Source organism: Lagenorhynchus albirostris, chromosome 3, assembly GCF_949774975.1.
Source record: "Lagenorhynchus albirostris chromosome 3, mLagAlb1.1, whole genome shotgun sequence".
In the NCBI taxonomy this organism is placed as follows: domain Eukaryota; kingdom Metazoa; phylum Chordata; class Mammalia; order Artiodactyla; family Delphinidae; genus Lagenorhynchus; species Lagenorhynchus albirostris.
In genome coordinates, this window is record NC_083097.1 from 153,477,923 (window position 1) to 153,497,665 (window position 19,743).

At 56.4% G+C, this 19,743-nt stretch overlaps 1 protein-coding gene across 6 annotated transcripts in view; it reads left to right on the forward strand.

The window, feature by feature from the left end:
• Positions 1-19,493, forward strand: part of FLT4 (fms related receptor tyrosine kinase 4) — a 38,461-nt gene extending 18,968 nt beyond the window's left edge. The window contains exons 9-30 of one of the 6 annotated variants that reach the window (XM_060144380.1): positions 625-779; positions 869-1,031; positions 2,494-2,620; positions 3,726-3,834; positions 4,849-5,211; positions 5,490-5,636; positions 5,737-5,868; positions 6,037-6,143; positions 6,431-6,566; positions 7,041-7,145; positions 7,494-7,607; positions 7,806-7,894; positions 8,036-8,186; positions 8,670-8,764; positions 9,157-9,279; positions 10,405-10,516; positions 11,791-11,890; positions 12,250-12,355; positions 13,012-13,163; positions 14,114-14,234; positions 15,308-15,393; positions 17,565-19,493. In XM_060144380.1, the coding sequence (XP_060000363.1) occupies positions 625-779; positions 869-1,031; positions 2,494-2,620; positions 3,726-3,834; positions 4,849-5,211; positions 5,490-5,636; positions 5,737-5,868; positions 6,037-6,143; positions 6,431-6,566; positions 7,041-7,145; positions 7,494-7,607; positions 7,806-7,894; positions 8,036-8,186; positions 8,670-8,764; positions 9,157-9,279; positions 10,405-10,516; positions 11,791-11,890; positions 12,250-12,355; positions 13,012-13,163; positions 14,114-14,234; positions 15,308-15,393; positions 17,565-17,763 (2,992 nt within the window). In that variant the 3' untranslated portion in view covers positions 17,764-19,493. Of the gene's footprint in view, positions 1-624; positions 780-868; positions 1,032-2,493; positions 2,621-3,725; positions 3,835-4,848; positions 5,212-5,489; positions 5,637-5,736; positions 5,869-6,036; positions 6,144-6,430; positions 6,567-7,040; positions 7,146-7,493; positions 7,608-7,805; positions 7,895-8,035; positions 8,187-8,669; positions 8,765-9,156; positions 9,280-10,404; positions 10,517-11,790; positions 11,891-12,249; positions 12,356-13,011; positions 13,164-14,113; positions 14,235-15,307; positions 16,009-17,564 lie in introns of those variants that run through there. The other 5 variants (XM_060144381.1, XM_060144383.1, XM_060144385.1 and 2 more) reach the window with 5 other exon arrangements.
• Positions 19,494-19,743: the final 250 nt, after the last annotated feature.

Here is a 19,743-nt window from a genome sequence, read left to right on the forward strand (position 1 = left end):
TAGCATGCAGATGGGCAGGCACAGGCCCGAGGGCCAGCTCCCGGTTCACACAGCTTCTCTGACGAGTGGGTGATATGAATATAGGAGAGAGGGAGACTTGCAGGTGTCTAGCATCCAAGCAAGGCAGGACAGTGAGTTGCATAGCCCTGGGGAGGGGGCAGGGCAACAAGAAGTCCCCATATCTGGAGAGCTCCAAAAAGGGCAGAGCCAGGGTCAGGGCTCCTGGACCCCCATGTGGTAAGGAGCTGTGCCCCTTGGGGACTGCACCTCCACCCCTTCACAGCACACACTGGTGAAGCCTATGAGAGACAGACAAGGCCCCCTGGGGACTGCAGTTGTCCCTGAGCCTATAGGTGTTGTGAGACCCGGTAGGTTGAGCCTGGAGACCATCCCCATAGCCTTTAGGCCATCTGTTCCCCAGTCCAGAGTCAGCTGCCGCAGCCCACACCCCTACTACTCTTCCCAGCAGCCTGGTCTGGTGCAGGAGGGGCCTCTTGCTCCTGGCCACTCCTGCCTCCTGACAGTATATCTCAGTTGTAGGGGCTGGGGTGCTTCATGGAAGGAGTGCCAGGACAGGGCCAGGGTGGGGTCCGCAAAGCCCCCTGAACTCCCTTCCTGGTCCAGGTACAAGGACAGAAAGGCAGTGTCGGGGCGCCATAGTCCACACGTTCTGGTGCTCAAGGAGGTGACGGAAGCCAGTGCGGGCATCTACACCCTCGCCCTGTGGAACTCCGCGGCCGGCCTGAGGCGCAACATCAGCCTGGAGCTGGTGGTAAATGGTATGTGTGGGCAGGACAGGAGAGGAGATGGTGGATAGGCGGGTGTGGTGGGGGAGGCTGACTGATTGGCTGTCTGCCTGTGTCCCCAGTGCCTCCCCACATCCACGAGAAGGAAGCCTCCTCCCCCAGCATCTACTCCCGCCATAGTCGCCAGGCCCTCACCTGTACTGCCTATGGAGTGCCCCCTCCTCTCAGCATCCAGTGGCACTGGCGGCCGTGGACGCCCTGCAAGACCTTCACTCAGCGCAGCCTGTGAGTGTGGCTCCACCCTGTCTCCCCTTACTTCCCAGCCCAATCTCCAACCTCAGTCATAACCCCCACTTACTGTCCACAGCCCTCCCCAGACCCCTGCTCTAAACCCGAACCCTATCGCGATTCAGGGATTGTAGCTAATCCCTGACCTCACCTCGCCTGAGCAAGGCTCACTTATATCAGTCAGGCCGGGCTGGACACTGGGGATGGTCCAGCCCACCCACCTCCCTTGAAAGCAAAGCCCTCCTGACACACAATTACATATCTGGAGAGGACCTCTGGGCACCAGGGAGGACACCTCTCACGAAACAGGCAGACCTAGGCTAGTTTTGTGAGACTTGTACCAAGCCCCAAGGCACACTAAGTATGTCCAATGCTCATCAGCTCATCTGTGCAGCGCTCACCATGACCCCTTAGAGAGGAGAAAAGTAAGGTCAGAGAAGGGATGTACCTTTCCTAAGGTCATGGCAAAATAAGCAGCAGATCTTGCCCCACTGCTGGGCCACACTGCCCTACCTGACTGGGCGCCAACAGGACAGTCTGGGAGAACAGAGAAAACTTGGACAAACAAGGACCTGGAATGGAGGGGCCAAGGTGGTCAGTGGTCTGGAAGGCACTAGAGAACCAGTGAATGGTGTTGAGCAGGGGAGTAACTAGTCACATTTGCCTTTTAGCAAGAGATCCTAATGGGCAGGGTGCAGGGTCACGGGCTGGGAGCTGGGAACCCAAGGGAGACAGGGTGGCTTATACCGGCAAAGGGGCTGTGGCCCTGGCATGATCAGTTAGGAAGGTTCAGTCAGGGTGGCCAGTCCACAACATTCAAGGCTCATAAGAGATTCTTCTAGACCACGAGGTTGCAGGTCCCTGGCACCTCCAAATGTGCTTCCCTCTTAAGCTCTACCGTTATGCTCTGCATGATTACAGAACCCTGGGGCCAACTCTGCTCCATTAGGGACAGACAAGAGCCTCCCTTGGGCCACCCCTTCCCCCCAGACTCCCATCCCAGCAGGAGACCAAAGGTGCTGGGATGCACAGCCAGCCCAGGGAGGGGCTGCAGCTCTAGAAGGGGTAGGGAGGGAGAGGGCTTCCTGTAACAGGATTGGTGACTTTGCTGCCCTAGGAGATCTGGGTGGACTTTGCAGGAAGGGACACATGCAGGTAGAAGCAGGAGGCACAGCAGACTAGAGGATAACCGCAGAGCCACGGGCTTGTGGTGCTCTGCAGGCGCAGGTCCTGGCTTACTGGGGAAGGCTGTGTCTGGCAGCTCATGCAGGATGGGTCGCCAGGCCCTGAACAGTGTCCCAGAAACAAAGCCTCCCCACCTCACTTCAGCCCAAGGGCCAGCCTTACCCACCATGATGTGAGATGAATCCGAGTAGGAGAAAAGCTTGACCCTACCCCCAGTGTGGGCCCTCTCTGCCTGTATCCCTGACCTGCCCTTGCCCCTTCTTGTCTTTTGCAGCCAGCGGCGGCAGCAGCGAGACCAAATGCCACAGTGCCAGGACTGGAGGGAGGTGACCATGCAGGATGCTGTGAACCCCATTGAGAGCTTGGACACCTGGACTGAGTTTGTGGAGGGCAAAAATAAGGTATGGGCCAACCAGGCCACTGAGTGGCTGGGGGAGAAGAAGAAAGGAGGCGGGGTGGGGCCCTCTCCTGGCCTTCTAGGTTTCCACTGGGCTTGCAGAACTCTTGCGATAGTAGCTGAGAGTCAGTAACCTTTCTGCAGTGTCTCTGGGCATCAGTTTCCCTGCCTGCATGTAGACTGTGGGGGCCAAACCTCCAACTGCTTCCCAGACAGGGAAGCTGAGATTCAAGGCCATGGGCCCAAGCCACCCAGGGCTAGGAGGGTTGGGGCTGGGGGCCGGCTCCATCCTTACCAAAGGCTGCTGAGCTGCTGGCTCAGGCTGGGGGCAATGCCTAGAAAAGGCCAGGCAGGGGAAGGACTGAACAAAGGCACCCACTTCCTACAGTCACTTCCTGTTTTCCTACACACCTCCAGAGCCTCTTCCTGTTCCAGGCTGGCCAGGAAGTGCCCGGCTTGGGGTTGGGGGGTGGGGTCTTTGGATGGTAGGCAGGGCCTATGGCCCTCTCTCCTCCTCTGCTTCCAAGCTTCCTACTCCTCCAGGCCAGAGTCCTTCTGGAGCCCTGGAACCCAGCCCCTCCCCTTGCCACTACCCAGGGCACTTGTGGGCACATCACAAAAGCCCTGGGGCATTCATGGGCACATCACAAGGATCTCACACAGTGACCAGCTTCTCCCCTTGGACCACAGGCTGACCCTTGATGTGACCAGAGCATGAATCCTAACTCTGGCTTGGACCATCCCAGTGCTACCAGGCCCCTGTCCCCTCCTCGATATGGCCATAGCCTGAGCCCATCCACAGCCAGAGGTCTCTCTGGTCCTGCCTAATGCTGCCCTCTGACCTCAGCCACAGTTGAGGCCAACTGTCCATAGTGCTGTTCATTGGGTTTTCTGGGGAGCCACCTCTTGCTGCTGCCCAAGGGTCTCACCACCTTTTCCCTGCCTCACCATTCCTGGTACTGTCTCTGAGCTTTGGTCATCTCCAGCTCAGAGCCTCAGTTTTCCCCATTACTCTGGTGGGCACAGCAACCTCCATGCAGAAAAGGAGGTTGGGGTAGGGGAACTCATGCAGAAAAGGGATCCTTATGCCTGACACATGTCCTGTCCAGACGGTGAGCAAGCTGGTGATCCAGGACGCCAATGTGTCTGCCATGTACAAGTGCGTGGTCTTCAACAAAGTGGGCCAGGATGAGCGGCTCATCTACTTCTACGTGACCAGTGAGTGACTTGGGCAGGCCTGGATGGAGGTCAGGAGCCAGGTGGGCACAGGAGGAGAACAGGCCTGGGAGAAGATGATATGCCTAGATTGGGGCCCATTGAGTTCTGGTGACCTTGAGGCACCCAGGAGAGATATCCAGTGTCCACTGGGCCCCTGGGTCTGGGCAGGAGGGATAGAGTTGGAGGTCATAGGCATATGGACTGGGGTGGTAATCCACTAGGATGGATTGGCACCGTCTGCCCCCAGACCTGGAGTGCCTCCCCTACGGGTGCCCTCTTGTTCCCCACAGCTCCGCCTAACTCCACTTCCCTCCCACCCTCTTCCTAAGCCCTGGATCCTGCACAGCAGCTGGTTCCTATGTGCATTTTGCCCTGGGGGGAAGGTCCATAGTTTCCTCAGATTTTCAAACTTGTTAGTGACCTCAGAAAAGCTAAAAAGATCATGGAAGGACAGTCACTGGGCCCAGAGGTGTAGACGAGGGCATGTGGAAGAAAGATGGATCCAAAGAGAACACTTTGAGGGGAGAGGAGCCCGTAGGAGCTTGACAATGAATGGCCAGAGGGACAAAAGGAAATTGGGAGGCATTGCCAAAAGCTAATGAAACCAGATTGTTTCAAGGAGAGGACAGTGGTGGGGAGTGTGGTCAGCAGTGAGGGAGAATGGGGACTTAGGCCCCTGCTGAGCCTGGTAGCAAGGAACTCAATGATGATCTGGGATCCTGGGAGAGGTAGGGGCAGCAGCCAGTTGGGGCTTGTCTAGGAAAAAGCTAGAAGGAGGCAAGGCCAGAGGAGACCCTGGTGGAAATGACTTCAGAGAGCTGGTCTCTTGCAAGTGAGAGGGAAAAGAGGGCTCCAGGGTGGTGTCCCTGCCCCAGATACATGTGATGTACACCCTTAGTTGAGAGCTGAGTGAGTCCAAAGGCCAATGAAAAAGGAAGAGAGAGCCCCTGGGCAGGGGGGTAAGTGAGCCAACACTGTGACACAGCTTCATAGTAGTTCCTCCTCCCTCCCCAGCCATCCCCGATGGCTTCAGCATAGAATCGGAGCCATCAGAAGATCCTCTAGAGGGACAGGCCGTGCGCCTGAGCTGCCGGGCTGACAATTACACTTATCAGCATTTGCGCTGGTACCGCCTCAACCTGTCCACGTTGCATGACGCTCACGGGAACCCACTGCTGCTCGACTGCAAGAACGTGCACCTATTCGCCACGCCGCTGGCCGCCAGTCTGGAGGAGGCGGCGCCCGGGGTGCGCCACGCCACGCTCAGCCTGGCCATCCCCAGCGTGGCACCAGAACATGAAGGCGACTACGTGTGCGAGGTGCAGGACCGGCGCAGCCACGACAAGCACTGCCACAAGAAGTACCTGTCAGTGCAGGGTGAGGCAGGCAGGGCCTGAGGGCAGGGCAGGGCGGCGCTTCCCAAGGAGCCTTCACCCCCAGCCCAGCATGCGCCTTGGGGGTCCATTCCCGAGCCCGAGCCTGCAAGAGCGTCACCCTCCCCAGCCCTTCTGCGGAGGTGCGCAGCCCGGCCCACCCCCGAACTCAAATCCTGACCCTTCAGCTTCGAGAGTTCCCAGCCCTGGAGGGCCCTTTCCTGGAGGGCCCTCCCGCTTTCTGAAGCTCCAATTAGCTCCGTCTCCACCCCCCCCCCCCAGCCCTGGAAGTACCGCGGCTCACGCAGAACTTGACTGACCTCCTGGTGAATGTGAGCGATTCCTTGGAGATGAGGTGCCCGGTGGCCGGGGCGCACATGCCCAGCATCGTGTGGTACAAAGATGAGAGGCTGCTGGAGGAAGAGTCCGGTAGGGGGATGGACGTGGGTAAAGGAGGGAGGGGGTCCGGAAGCTGGTGAGGCCAGGCCCCAGACCTACCTGAACTCGAACCTGCACCAACTCGCTGCAGGAATCGACCTGGCGGACTCGAACCAGAGGCTGAGCATCCAGCGCGTACGCGAGGAGGATGCTGGGCGCTATCTGTGCAGTGTGTGCAACGCCAAGGGCTGCGTCAACTCCTCTGCCAGCGTGGCCGTGGAAGGTCCGGCCTCCCCTTCACGCCCCTCCACCCACCCTCCGCCTGCCCTTGGCGCCATCTTCTCGTGGCCACCTCACTGCTAGTTGTGCCCACCAGAAGGGGCACTTCCCGCAAGGTGCACCCTCTCCCTCCTCACAACACGCACACACTAGCCTCTTTCTGCCCACTCAGGCTCCGAGGATAAAGGCAACATGGAGATCGTGATCCTTATTGGCACCGGGGTCATCGCCGTCTTCTTCTGGGTCCTCCTCCTCCTCATCTTCTGTAACATGAGGAGGGTGAGCACTCCTCCCCCAGCTGAGTCTCTCCCCAGCTCCTCATGTGGTCTCTCTCCACCCTGGCTAGCCCTTAAGTTAAGGAATATTGTTCCACGTGGAAGCCTTGTATCCTGGGAGGCCTCCCTGTCCCCTCCATGCTGGGCTCTTACAGGACCAGAGGTTGTCTGTCCATCTGTCCCCTCCTATATTGAAAGTCCCTAAGGAGCTCCCATCTGTCCCAGACAAAGTTTTACCCAAGCCAGGGTGGTATGGCCAAGTCAATGAGCTGTCCCCATCCGCACCCCCAGCCAACCCATGCAGACATCAAGACCGGCTACTTGTCCATCATCATGGACCCTGGGGAAGTGCCTTTGGAGGAGCAGTGTGAATACGTGTCCTATGATGCCAGTCAGTGGGAGTTCCCCAGGGAACGGCTGCACCTCGGTGAGACCCCGCACCCAGCCTACTTCACCCACCCTGTACTGCTGGGCAGAGACAGCTTCAGCTGCTATGGGGCTGGGCAGGCTAGAGCCTTGAAATCCCTCCATTCTCAGAACTCATGCCAGAAAGTCCCACCTAGCCCCCACCTGGCCCGACCTGTCCATCTAGGCATGCATCCCCAGAACAATGATTGGGGCTCTCAATTCCCAGGCCCCCAAGGTCACTTCCTGCTGCTCTAAGCAGGGTGGGCCCATCACACCTGCTGGGAGAGGATGCAGGCCTTCCTGTCTGCCTCTCCTCTCCCTCTCTTCCCACTCCCACTCCCCATGCACTTCCTGTTTGGCAGAGGGGAGCCCAACTTTCCTCTGCCTCCTGGGCCTTCCTTCCTGGCCCTCCACAGGGGTTGTCCCTTCTGCCCAATCCTCTCCACCCTCACCCCCATACAGCTCACCTGGAACCGGCTCCCTGCCCCCACAGGGAGAGTCCTCGGCCATGGGGCCTTTGGGAAGGTGGTGGAAGCCTCGGCCTTTGGCATCAACAAGGGCAGCAGCTGTGACACTGTGGCCGTGAAAATGCTGAAAGGTGTGGGGTCAGCTGGTAGAAGGGGTGGCTGAGCTGGTGAGGATCAGCAGCTCTGGGTGGGCTGGTGGGTCTGTGGTACAGGAGGGGAAACTGAGGTTCAGAACAGATTCTTACCCTAGGTTCTACAGGGAGTCCATGGGAATTAGAGCTGAGCCTGGGGTTCATCTCTGAGTAATACTTACCAGTTCCACCTAAACCCTTTGCCTCAGAGAGGCAGGTGGGATGTGCTGCGCCCACACCAGCAAGAGCACTGGCCATGCCTCAGCTAAGCTAGTGGTGCAGAAAGAGGGTCGTGCAGGGGCTGGGTGGTGGGCTGGGCACCACGCGAAGCCCCCATGTTCCCTCCAGAGGGCGCCACAGCCAGCGAGCACCGTGCCCTGATGTCAGAGCTCAAAATCCTAATCCACATCGGTAACCACCTCAACGTGGTCAACCTCCTGGGGGCGTGCACCAAGCCCAACGGTAAAGAGCTCGGGTGCCCTGGCGGGAGGGTGAGTCCCCCAGGGTGCTCTGTCTTTGTAGGTGCAAAGGGCCAGCTGGGCTGGGAATGGGCGGGGATGAGGAGGGGCGCAGGAGGGCTTTGGGGCAGGGCCGTGGCTGTGGTGCTTGCCCTCCAGCGTACCCTCAGTCAACAAGCTCCTGGCTCCTGCCCTGCCCCAGGCCCCCTCATGGTGATCGTGGAGTTTTGCAAGTACGGCAACCTCTCCAACTTCTTGCGTGCCAAGCGGGAGGCCTTCAACCCCTACGCGGTAGGTAGGCGCCCCACCAGGGGCCAGAGCTCTGCTGGTGAGCAAGCAAGGCTCTTAGATAGGCTGGGGAGAAGGTGTGGGGAGTGATTTTGCAGTAGATGGCCAGCCTCCTCCCCCTCGGACCTGCTTCGTGCATCGCAGGAGAAGTCCCTTGAGCAGCGAAGGCGCTTCTGCTCCATGGTGGAGGGTGCCAAGGCTGACTGGAGGAGGCCAGGGAGCAGCGACAGGGCCCTCCTCACAAGGCTCCTGATGGGCAAGGGTGGGGCAGGACGAGCCCCTCCGGTCCAAGAAGGTAAGAGTCTGGCTTCCCCTTGCCTGAGTTGGCTGGCACACTCATACCTCATGATCAGGGACCCTGGGATAAGCCAGCCTGGGGCCCTCCTGGAGAGAATTAAGTGGGAGAGCATGTAATGCACTCTGCCTTAGGAAGGGAGGACACCTCAGGAACAGTTTTCACAGAGACTTTTGATGTTTGATTTGGACATCTAGACATGAACAGGAGTTTGCCCTGCAAACATGGTGGGGAGCAGTCCAGGCAGAAGTAGCAGGAACAGAGGTCTAGTGTGGCAACAGTATTCATTGCTCTGGAAAGTGGTTAGTGGGTGTCACAGAGAGAATGGAAGCTGAGGGGCAGGAGAGGGGGCCAACATGCTTGTTAAGCCTGGCCAGGAGGGATGCAGCCAGGTTCAGTGAACAAATGCTCCCTTTGGGGCTGGGTGGAAGATGGGAGTCATGGATAAGGACCCTCCTGAGCCAACCTTGCTTCTTTGTGCAGCTGAGGACCTGTGGCTGAGCCCACTGACCATGGAAGACCTTGTCTGCTACAGCTTCCAGGTGGCCCGAGGGATGGAGTTCCTGGCCTCTCGCAAGGTGACTGCCCCAGCAGGCTCTTCAGAGGGGAGAAAGGCCAAAACTCACCAGCATGTCAAGCTTGGTCCCAGCTCACCCCACAGCACAGCTATGATCAAGGCGCATCTCTCCCACTTCACAGAGTTATAAACTGAGCCCAAAGGGTGGAATTGACTTCCCAAGGTCTCCAGCTAGTCAGAGGCAGAGCTAGATATAGAATCAGTCTGTCCCGCTGCATAGCCTCTTCTGCTGTCCACACGGTTCCACAAGCTCTCTCCATGGCAAGTCCTGGGGGCACACAGAAATCTGTTCTCAAAGAGCAGGGCTCAGGTGGGGCACCCTGGAGCTCTAGGTGTGGGTGTGGCCCCAGGGGCCTGCACTGATCACTGCATTGCACCTCACTGCACCCCTAGTGCATCCACAGAGACCTGGCTGCTCGGAACATCTTGCTGTCAGAAAGTGATGTGGTGAAGATCTGTGACTTCGGCCTGGCCCGGGACATCTACAAAGACCCTGACTACGTGCGCAAGGGCAGTGTGAGTGCAGACCACAGAGGAAGGATGGGGGTTGGGGGCCATGGAGCAGGGTGGTGGACTCACTGCCATCCACATGCAAGGTCTGAGGGCCTGCGCCTACGGGGATTCTGGTGACCTTGCTGAGGCACCTGGAGCAGGTGAGTGGAGACAGGAGCTGACAAACAGGGACCACAGCGCTCCAACTGGAGCTTGTGTTTGGCCCCGTACCTTGGTCCATTAGGTGGGCACTGACTCCCCATGCCTGCCCACGAGGGGCTGGACATGCAGAGGTGGACCCTACATGGTGTCTGTCTTGGAGGTGGACAGACCTGGTGTAGCAGGGTCACAGCAAAGTACATGGGTGCTAGGTGCAACTTGTGTCTCATTGGTGGTGCTCAGAGGCAGGCATCTGAGCATCCATCGCTGATTAGAGTCTTGCCCCAGGGGAGGAAAGAAGAGGCTTAGAGGGAGGTCAACAGGCAAAATGGGTCCAGGCTATGAGAGGCCCACCGTGAAGGCTTTTGTCCTTCATTCTAACTGGCAGGGGTGTGGAGGTAAGAGTCAGGTGTGCCGTCCAGAAGCACCCCCCTCTGCAGGCTGTGAGGAGAGGGGAGTGGGGGTGCTGGGGTGGAGGCAGAGGCAATTCTGGAAGGGCCATGGCCCTCAGGGCTCCCAGGTAGAAGCCATAGGAGGAAAAGCACATCAGAAGCCACAGGTCAGGAATGATGTCATGCTTCCAGCTTGGGGACCAAGTGAGTGGAGAAAGGTGGAGCTGGTGAGGGTGTGCAGGGATACAGGTGTTCCTCAGGATGCTGGGCCGAAGGGTCTAGAGCTGGAGGAGGGCTGCAAGTTTTCCCTGGGAGAGCACAGAGGAAGAGAGGGGCCCAAATGGACCCAGGAGAACAGTAGCAGGGCAGAAGCCTTCAAGGGAGGAATGAAGGCTTCTGCATCCTACCTGCAGGATGGGGGAGGGGCAAATTGCAAGAGCCATCTGAATACACACAAGGTGGATGTAACCAAAAAGACTTTCTTGGGATGTGACTCCACAGAGTCCTGGGGAGACTGGGGGCAGGAGGAGAGCTGCCCAAGGGTTTGGCCTCTTCCCTCTCTTCCCTCCCCCACTGGGGACACATGTTCCTCCCACAGGCCCGACTGCCCCTGAAGTGGATGGCCCCCGAGAGCATCTTCGACAAGGTGTACACCACACAGAGCGATGTGTGGTCCTTTGGGGTGCTGCTCTGGGAGATCTTCTCCCTGGGTGAGTGCAGGGCAGGGTGCAGGGTAGGGGGGAGGCAGGATCACAGGTTCCAGGTCACTCCACCAGCCCCTCTGCACAGGGGGCTGTGCAAACCTGGAGCGAGCAGCCCAGGTCATTCTGAGGCAGGTGGTTGGAGAGCCCCCTGCCTCTCCCCTTCACCTCCAGCCTATGCCAGGGCAGAACCCTGTGTTCACTCAGCAGCCCCTGGGGTCAACACAGGTCACAGAGGGTAACACCATACGAGTTCCCCCAGATCTCTCCCTCCCTGGCTGAGCCCCTTCCTCACCTGCCATTAGGGATGCTGCTCCTGCTTTTGCAGGACTGGGAGCAGCTGGGAGGAGACAGGGTGCTCACTCAATGACCACACCTGCAAGAACCTCACATGGGAACCTGGGCCCTGCTGGGACCAAGGTGAAGCCCCCCCGCACCAGGGTAGGGGTGAGGCAGTAAACAAGTGGGAAAGTGAAAACACTGAATGGCAGCCGTGACTGATGCTGTTACTAAAAATAAAAGAGCATGGAAGAGTGCAGGAAGGACAGCACTGTGTGTGAGCCAGAGGGGCCAGGAGGGCCCAGGCTGATGAAGGTGGGTGGAGTAGAGGCAGGTGGGCCTGGGAGGATAGCAGTCCAGGGTGAGGGGTTAGCCATGGCCATGGTCCCCGCGTGTTGGAGGTGGACATGGTATAAGCAGGTGGCATCGGGAGATGCAGTGAGAGCTAGGAGAGGTGGCTCATGCAGCCTCTGCAGGCCTGCTGGGCTGAGGACCTGAAATTTAAGTCTACTGGGAGCCATGCAGGGTTTTGGGGGAGGGATAGAGCAGTCTGACTCTTGTCTTAAAAGGGTTGTTCCACTGCTGTATGGCTTGCAGGAGCTGTTTTTCCTGTGGTCAGGAGAGGCAAGGAGGGAGCTAGGCAGGGTTAGGTCCTGTTTGCTGGTACAGCCACAGGACTTAAGGAAGAATTAGAGAAAGCTTCTCCTAAGAGGGGTCATTGTGACAAGACAGCTCAACTGGCTTGTCGAAGCTCTACTGACCCTGATGATCCCAGGATGGGACATGTTTTCGCTAATGTGCCTGTAATAAGCGGTGATGCTCATGGCAGCTCTAGCAAGCGGGTGCCACCGTCCTCTTAACCAGATGAAGAACTAGCAGTGGGGGAGGGGAGCAGCAGGCCAAGCCCTCTGCCATGGAGGACCAGGACAGAGGCGATTTGGGGTCTGGGCTGAACAGTAGTAGCCTGCTCCCCACACACCCACCCATCCTGTTCCTGCCCTCAGGGGCCTCCCCATACCCTGGGGTGCAGATCAATGAGGAGTTCTGCCAACGGCTGAAAGAAGGCACCCGGATGAGGGCCCCAGAGCTGGCCACTCCTGCCATGTGAGTCTCTTGGGAAGCCGTGAGGCACTGGGGGGCCAGAGGGGTGGGTGGGCATTAGGAAAGGGGAAGAGGGGTTGTGTACGGGCACGGGAAGGGCGGTATGCAGGCAAGGGTGGGAGGTGGGAGGTTGTTCAGTCACAGGGGTGGGGGTGGAGGCCTGCAGACACAGTCTCTCACTCCACCACTGGTCCATTGACAACTCTCCTCCCTGCAGGCAGGAGGGACAGCCCTACCTAGTCCCTGGGGAGGGAGGGAGGCAGAGCAGGTGTGAGGGATCGTTAGGCAGGGGGCTTGGGGTTTGCTGGGGTAGGGTGAGGGGTGCACTCAGAACACAATCCAGCATCCGGCTGTACCCGCAGACGCCGCATCATGCTGAGCTGCTGGGCCGGAGACCCCAAAGAGAGGCCTGCATTCTCAGATCTGGTGGAGATCCTGGGGGACCTGCTTCAGGGCAGGGGTCATCAGGTGAGCCCCCACTCTCCCTGTCCTGCTACAGCAACCTCTGGCTCCAACCCAGGGACCATCACATGGATGGTCAGAGCCCAACTTTGCCCATGAAGAGCCCCAGGCTGGTCCTCAGGGAGCCTACAAGGAGCCCTGTCTCCCAGCAGAATAGTGATGTGTTCCTCTACCTCCCTCTCTGTCCCTCTGCCCCCTTCACCTGCCTTTGACTTGTATCTCCCCCCACAGGGGTGGGGAACAAAGGCAGCTCAGGGCTGGCTCAGGGCAGCTCAGGGCTGGCTCAGGGCAGCTCAGGGCCTCAGCAAGTGCCCTGGGACCTGGAGGAGGGAGCAGGGAGCTGCTGCTGCCCCAGCCTCAGGGGCTGGAGACTGGCACTTGGGTCCACTTCTGCCCAGGAAGAGGGTGGGAAGCACTAGTGCTGGTTCTTGAGGCTGTGGAGCAGCTGGGGCTCTGGAGTGAGGATGCTCTTGTTGTGCCTACCTCCTCCTTTGATGGGGCACCTGGGAGGGCTGTGGAGAGAATTTGCCTGCTCCTTTAGTCCTTGGTGCCCTTGAGCACAGCACTTGAAGGGTGAGGAACTCCAGCAGTCCTGAGTGCAGGCGTGGGGCTAAGGGGGCACAGGGGCCTCTGACCCTGGCCATTTGTGCCATTCCTGCCAGGAAGAGGAGGACTGCGTGGTTTCCTGTGGCTCTCAGAGCTCAGAGGAGGGAAGCTTCTTGCAGGCGTCCACCACGGCCCTGCATGTCATGGAGACTGATGCTGACATGGAGGACAGCCCACCAAGCCTGTACCGGCACAGCCTGGCTGCCAGGTTAGCCACCCTCTCCAGGTCCAGGGGTCCCCCAGGCAAGGGGGACATAGTATGTTTTATCCTCATCAGTCATCAGGAAAAGTGAACTACAAGGACTTGAGAGGCCATTGTATACCAGCTCAACAAAGTGACATTAAATGACAGTGCCAGTGTCGGTGACGCCCTGGTGGACCTGGTCAGTCTCGGGGCCCCCGCAAGGCCATGCAGCCTTGCGACTTTGCTTTTCTCCACACCTCCTCAGTTCTTCCCTCTGCCATCCTCTGCTTGCCCGCACTCTTAGCCCCTGAGAGGCCCTCCCACTGACAATTTCAAGGAAGTGCCCATCTCAGGCACAATGCCCTGGCCAGCTCCACACTGCAGGGAAAGAAAGTGGAGCTGGTGGGGAGAGGGGCGAGTCTCAAGAGCCACTGGTAGGGACCCTGGGAACAGGGCAGGTCACTCATTAACCTGTATTTAGGATTTAGAATGCAGCCTAAGTTCCCAGAGTTTGGGGTCAGAAGTCTCTTGCCAGTGTATGTCTACAGTCCAAGAAAGTCGTGTATCCACATTCCCATTGACATTGCTGGGAGAAGGACTCTGAGACTCCCCACCCCATCTTCCCCAGCATAGAGAAAAGCCAGGCCTGGAGGACAGGAACACCCAGCTCGTTCTTGCCAGGCTCCTTCCACCAGCTCCCGAACAGGCACTCGAATGTTCACACACATACACGCACGTGCAGGTCAGGCAGTAGCTTGCAGCACCGGGACTGACTGCCTTGTACAGGGTGGCCCATCCTGGGGTGAAGTCCTCCTCCAGTCTCTCTCAAGTTCCATGTCACACATAAGCTGGGTGCCCTCCACTCGCCTTCCACACCCTCCCCACTGGAGAGGGGTGCAGAATGAGAGGTGGAAAGAGCTTTCAGGAAGGGTGCTGGAGTGCGTTTCTCAGCACTTAACGTTTTCTCCCCACAGATATTATAATTGTGTGTCCTTTCCGGGATGCCTTGCCAGGGGGACTCAGACCCAGGGTCCCTTCAGGATGAAAACGTTCGAAGAATTTCCCATGACCCTGACAACCTACAAGGCCTCAGTGGTAAGTGGGGTGGGTGCACCTGTGCACCCCAGGTCAGGCCCACTGGGCTCTTTCCACAGGGAGTCAGATGTCAGGAAGTCCTGAGGCCAGCAGCAGAAACCAGCTTGAAAATGTCAAGTCCAGGTTGTGCCTCAGGCATGGTGGGGTCTGGGCACCCATGCAGTGCCACCATGTCTCTGCTGCTTTCACCTGTACTTTCACCTCCCTCACAGAGGGGCTCACCTCCCTAGCACCCCCTTTCTCTCCCAGCAAGGTAGAAACCCCAGTAGGAACCCAGTGGAAAGATGACTCCTTCTAGATGGTTCTCCTGGGATCGGCCTGAGTCAGGACCCCCCTTTGTTGGTCATCAAGCCGCATGGCCAGAGAGGAGGAGATTGTGTCACTAGAGGAAGAGGCTGGGGTAAGGGGCATGGAAAACCACCTGTGTTGTCAGATGCGGTCAAGCAGAGTAGACCTCTTACAGCTCCGTGAGGCTGAAGGCACAGACAGCCTCCCAGCCTCCCTCCAGATGGGGTTGGTGAGTGAGCGCAGGCCCAGGGGAGGCTGGGTGCAGAGGCGGCAGTGGGTGCCCTGGACCAGAGCCATGCAGACCTGGGCTCCCATTCCCAGGGCCAGATGAAAGTGCTGGGGGACCCCCATCTTTGACAAGAGTGCAGTTCCCCTCCACGGAAATCAAAATGAAAACCACGCCAAGTCAGGTTAAAGGTGACCTAGGCCCCCTAAACCTGGAATGTGTCTAAGGATCATTCTTCTATACTATGAGCTGCCAGATCCTTTCGATACTTCCTTGTTTCTCCCCAGGCTCCTGCTCTGCCTGTGCCTTAAGCATGTGTATAGCCACCTTTTATGTCTCCCAGTGGGGTGTTCCAGTTTTGCCACCCTCCTGAGTAGTGAGGCATGGCCCCGCCAGGCCTCAGTTTCTCCCTCTGTGGTGGGGGCACGTGACCCTAACCTACAGGCCCTGGTGATGGAACGGATGCCTGTTTCCCACACACTTGGCGCAGGATGAGTGTCCGGTTGGCAGCGGGGCAGGTCCTTGGGGCCCACAGCCTTAGCTTGTTTTCTCTGCACAGGATAGCCAGACGGACAGTGGGATGGTGCTGGCCTCCGAGGAATTTGAGCGGCTGGAGAGCAGGCACAGACAAGAAAGTGGGCTCAGGTAGGGCTTCTGGAGCCTCCTCTACTGGAAGGGGCCAGGGAAGGGAGGCCAGGCCGGCATGTGCCTGTCACTCTCTTACCTGAATCCTTTCATGGCTCCATAGTGCTTTTCTGTGTGTTCAAGGCAGGCCACTCTGGGACTTGAGGCCTGTGTCCACCAGCCTTACCAAAGGCCCCCTCTCCCTGATCACTGTCCTGACCCAGTACGCCTGGTGCTGGTCCCCAAACCTCCCTGCCATTCGACAGATGCTCAGACAATATCTCTTTGTGAAACCAGGAAAGATCCACCATGCCCAATGCGTGTAACACCCTTCCCCCAGCCAGGGGAGGCCACAGATCATGTGACCTAGAGCTGGCTGGTGTCCTACCTTGATAAGAATATGGTTACAGAGAAATCCTCCTGTGTGCTTGCATGGGGGGGGGGATGACCTGCATAAAACAGTGACCTCCATTTGCCCAAGAAAATAGCCCCCGTCTCTAAAAAAACAAACAAATGAAAAAACTGAATATTTAAACTTTTAAGGGTATATATAAAGTAGTTAAACGTCTACTTATCCACTTTACTAGTTGACTTGCTCATAGCTGTTTAAATGACAGGACCTACCTGTCTATACCTACCTACCTATATAAAGCTGTGCTCTTTTCTTCAGATCCTTGTGTTCAGACCGTTCACTTCCACCTTTGACACCTGTGTCTGTCAGGGTGTCAGGGTGAAAAAATAAGCACTATCCATATAAGAATAAAAAAGAAAATTAGAATTAAAAGTTTTCAGTAGCTGTAAACACTCCAAAAAAAAAAAGCATGGAAAAACTGTGATACAACACATCAACATGAATTAATTTATAATTAAATAAGCAGCTGCACAATGAATCATAAATTCAAAAATTCAGAATGGAAATGGATGAACAGTGTGAAGATATCAAATGGGAGCTGACTAAATTCATGGAAGAAATTGAAATAAAACACAAATCCTCTCAAAAATGAAGAGCAGAGTGCCCAAGGGACAATTAGATATGATCAGACTTACAGTGGAGGGCACATTTGATAGACACGAAAAGAAGTCAAGAAATTAAAACTGAAATAAGTAAAGAGGTAAAAAAGTGTCAGAAGGAACGTGAAAAATTTAGAAGTTGAATAGAAAAGATCCAAAATATGTACAATGGGTGTCTCTGAGGAAGAAGAATGCCAACAGTGAAACAGAACTAATATTTTAAATATGTAATTCAAGATAACTCTTAAATAAAAGGAGACCTGAATCTACATATTGGAAGGGTACCTGGGAAAACTGGCCCAAGAAGAGTAAACTCTGAGGCATATCCTAGTTGAACTATTAGACTTTAGAGATAAACATTCTGGGAATTCAGGCAAAAAGGCCAAGTCACTTAAAAAAAGAGAGAGAGAGAGAGAGATTGGCATCAGGTTTTTCAATAGCACCATGCAAAGCAAAAACAGAAGCAAAAGCAAAGAAACAAATTTTCAAAAATCTCAAAGAAAATGAGTGCTAAGGAGGGAGAATCATAGGGCCATCAGTGAGGCAGGTGGGGACTGGAAGCAGCAAGGCCTCCTGGGCCAGGGGGAGAAGCTTGGATTTTATTCTGAGGGTGATGGGAAGCCACTGAAGGGTGTATCAAGAGGAGGACACCATCTAACTTGAAGGATCTCTGAAGACTGGCCTATAGGGTGGCATGAGTGAGAGAAGAGAGATGTGCTAGGGCAGCCCAGAGCATGCAGTGATGGCAGCTCACTCTAAAGTAGGGGAAGAGCATGGATTGAGGGGCGTGGATGCATTTTGGAATAGACAGGACAGGACTTCTGGGTGGGCTGGATATAAGGGATGAGGGAAAGGGAGGAAGAAAGGATGACATCCAGGTGCTTGAGTCATTGAATCAGCGTTGGTGTCATTTACAGAGATGGGCAAGACTGGGAGAGAAGCAGGTTTGGGGGGATGAAGTTTGGCTTTCTCCATTGTCCCACACCCAGGCTTGGGACAAAGAAAGCTCTGGTGTTTGCCAACAGTCACATCGGTTTGTTTTTGTATTTAAGTCAAGTCTGTGTGTGCTTCCATTGGCTTTTCTTATTGCTCCGGTTGTGTCTGGTGATTCCTATAAGACCCAACATGGTTTCAATCACTCTTCTCTTCTTTTCTTACTGACATCACCTTCCCTGTCTCAGCAGCTGTAAAGGACCAGGCAGGAATATGGATGTGACCATGGCACACCCTGACCCCCCAGGGAGGCGGCAGAGGCCAGACCCAGGGACCCAGGGCCAGGTGTTCTACAACAGCGAGTACGGGGAGCTGGCAGGGCCACCAGAGGAGAGCGATGGCATCCCATCTGCCCAAGTGCCCTTCTTCACAGACAGCAGCTACTAAAGCAGCTTCGGGCAAGGTCCACTGGACCCTGGGCTCCAACAGTTGATGGGGACCATGCCTGGCCAGCGAGCAGAAGGCTGGAGGCCCAGGCCAGGAACTCATCTCATTCAGTCTGGGGAAGAGCAAAACCCAGGCTTCAGGGCTCTCTTGAACTCCATCACCATGCCTGCCCAGGAGCACCCTGCTGATCCCTGGGGCCCTTCTCCCCTTCAGATTCAGATTCCACTTAGCTCAACATCCACAGGGGCCAGCCCTGGGTCAGGCACTCTCATGGGAAATATCTCTTTGGGTGCTTCCTCTTAGCATGGTGGGTGGTGTGATCCCTGATTTCTGATGAGGAATATGAGGGTCTGAGAATCACATAGTAATCAAGGTTCAGCTGTGGTCTCCCAGCACCCACCCAAAATGCTGCCCCCTCCATGCAGCCTCTCTTCCCGTGGGAATGGCTTTCTTCACTTGCCACTCCAAGGCTCAGGAGAAGATGCATATGGCTCAAAGATGCATTCCACCTCAAAGCAACAAATGAGAAATTTGTGGGGGGAATGGGGGTGTCCTCTCCTGAGCCTGGCCAAACAGCTCAGAGTAGCCATCTCTGCAGTGCCGAGCCAGTTACAGCAAGCCTTCTTCTCCTGCGTGTTGAGAAGTACTATTCAACATTGTTTTCTTCCTTAGAACTTCAGAGACTATTTGAGCTGCTGTGAAGAATTTACTTTTTAAAACTTCAGTCTGAAGGGATCCCAGGGAAGGTTTTTCTGAATCTGGATGATCCTTGCCTCTGACACCCAGTCAAGTGCTGTCATAACAGACCCCACTGTGGCCACCTCTTTCTGGATAAAGTCCCCAGCCTCACCTGCCTACCCCAGAACTGTAAGAATCACCCGATGGTCTAGAGCTGCCCCATTTGAGAATCACCTGGTTCTTCCCTCTGGGACCTAGATCTGCCACCCAAGGCACCGTCCAAGCTGTGAACATCCTTATGAGAGGCAAACACTGTGGGTTCCACCAAGGAAGGCTTTGGGGCTGGCCCAGAGGACCCACCGGCATAGCTCTGTACCAGGAGGCAATCAGTGGATGTCCCTGTGGCCCCAGGAAGGCCCTGTCTTCTGCCCCCTGATCTGTACCTGACATCAGTGCCCTGGGGAGTGAGTCAGGCAGGTCGAGCCTCTACTCTCACAGAACAGAGGACCATCTGGAGGCTGGAGCCATTCTGCCCAGGGCCCACCCCCCCAGCCCAGTTCACACTCCCTAGCTACCCACACCCCTAGCAGGAGAAAGACCCTCATCCCAGTTAGCACCACAATGTTTGACACCCCACCCCCACCCCATGAGACGCTTGCAGGACAGGCGGCCGTGCAGCGAGCAGGGGCTTGCCCGGCAGGAACCCCCCCACGTTGTGTATTGTTCCTTTAAGATATGGTGAATGCAGGTATGACTGTCCCCAGCGGACCTCCTCTGATGTCATCTGCCTGTGAGATTTGGGTCTCAGGTTTACCTGGTGGAAGTCCAGAGGCTGTTTTCAATCAGAGGAGCAACTCATGATTTGCGTGCAGGGGCCCAGGCCTGAGACCCCTCTCACATGTGTACCACCTGTTTGTGTCACTTATTCTCCTGTCACATAACTGCACACACAAAAATGTACTGGGAAGAAAATCTAGCCCCACCCCCCTTGTAGAACATATGCTCTGAAACTATAAAATATTTAACAAAAGATAATAATAAATTTGATGCCAGTCCTGAGTTACAGTGAATCGGTTCGCAGCTAAATCCCAGGTCTCTGTGATCAGCCTTCCTCCTGCTGATCATCAGCCCCACAAGGTCACAGGACTGGCCACGCAAAGGAAAGGGCAGCAGAGGCAGCTCAGCCCCCCTTCTCTGCCCAGTAGGCTGTGGAGTCTCCCAAAGCCACCAGCAGAGGGTGCTGGAAGCACCAGGACGCGGGGTTCCACTCAGAGCTGGGAAGCGCCCAGCTTGGCTCCCGAG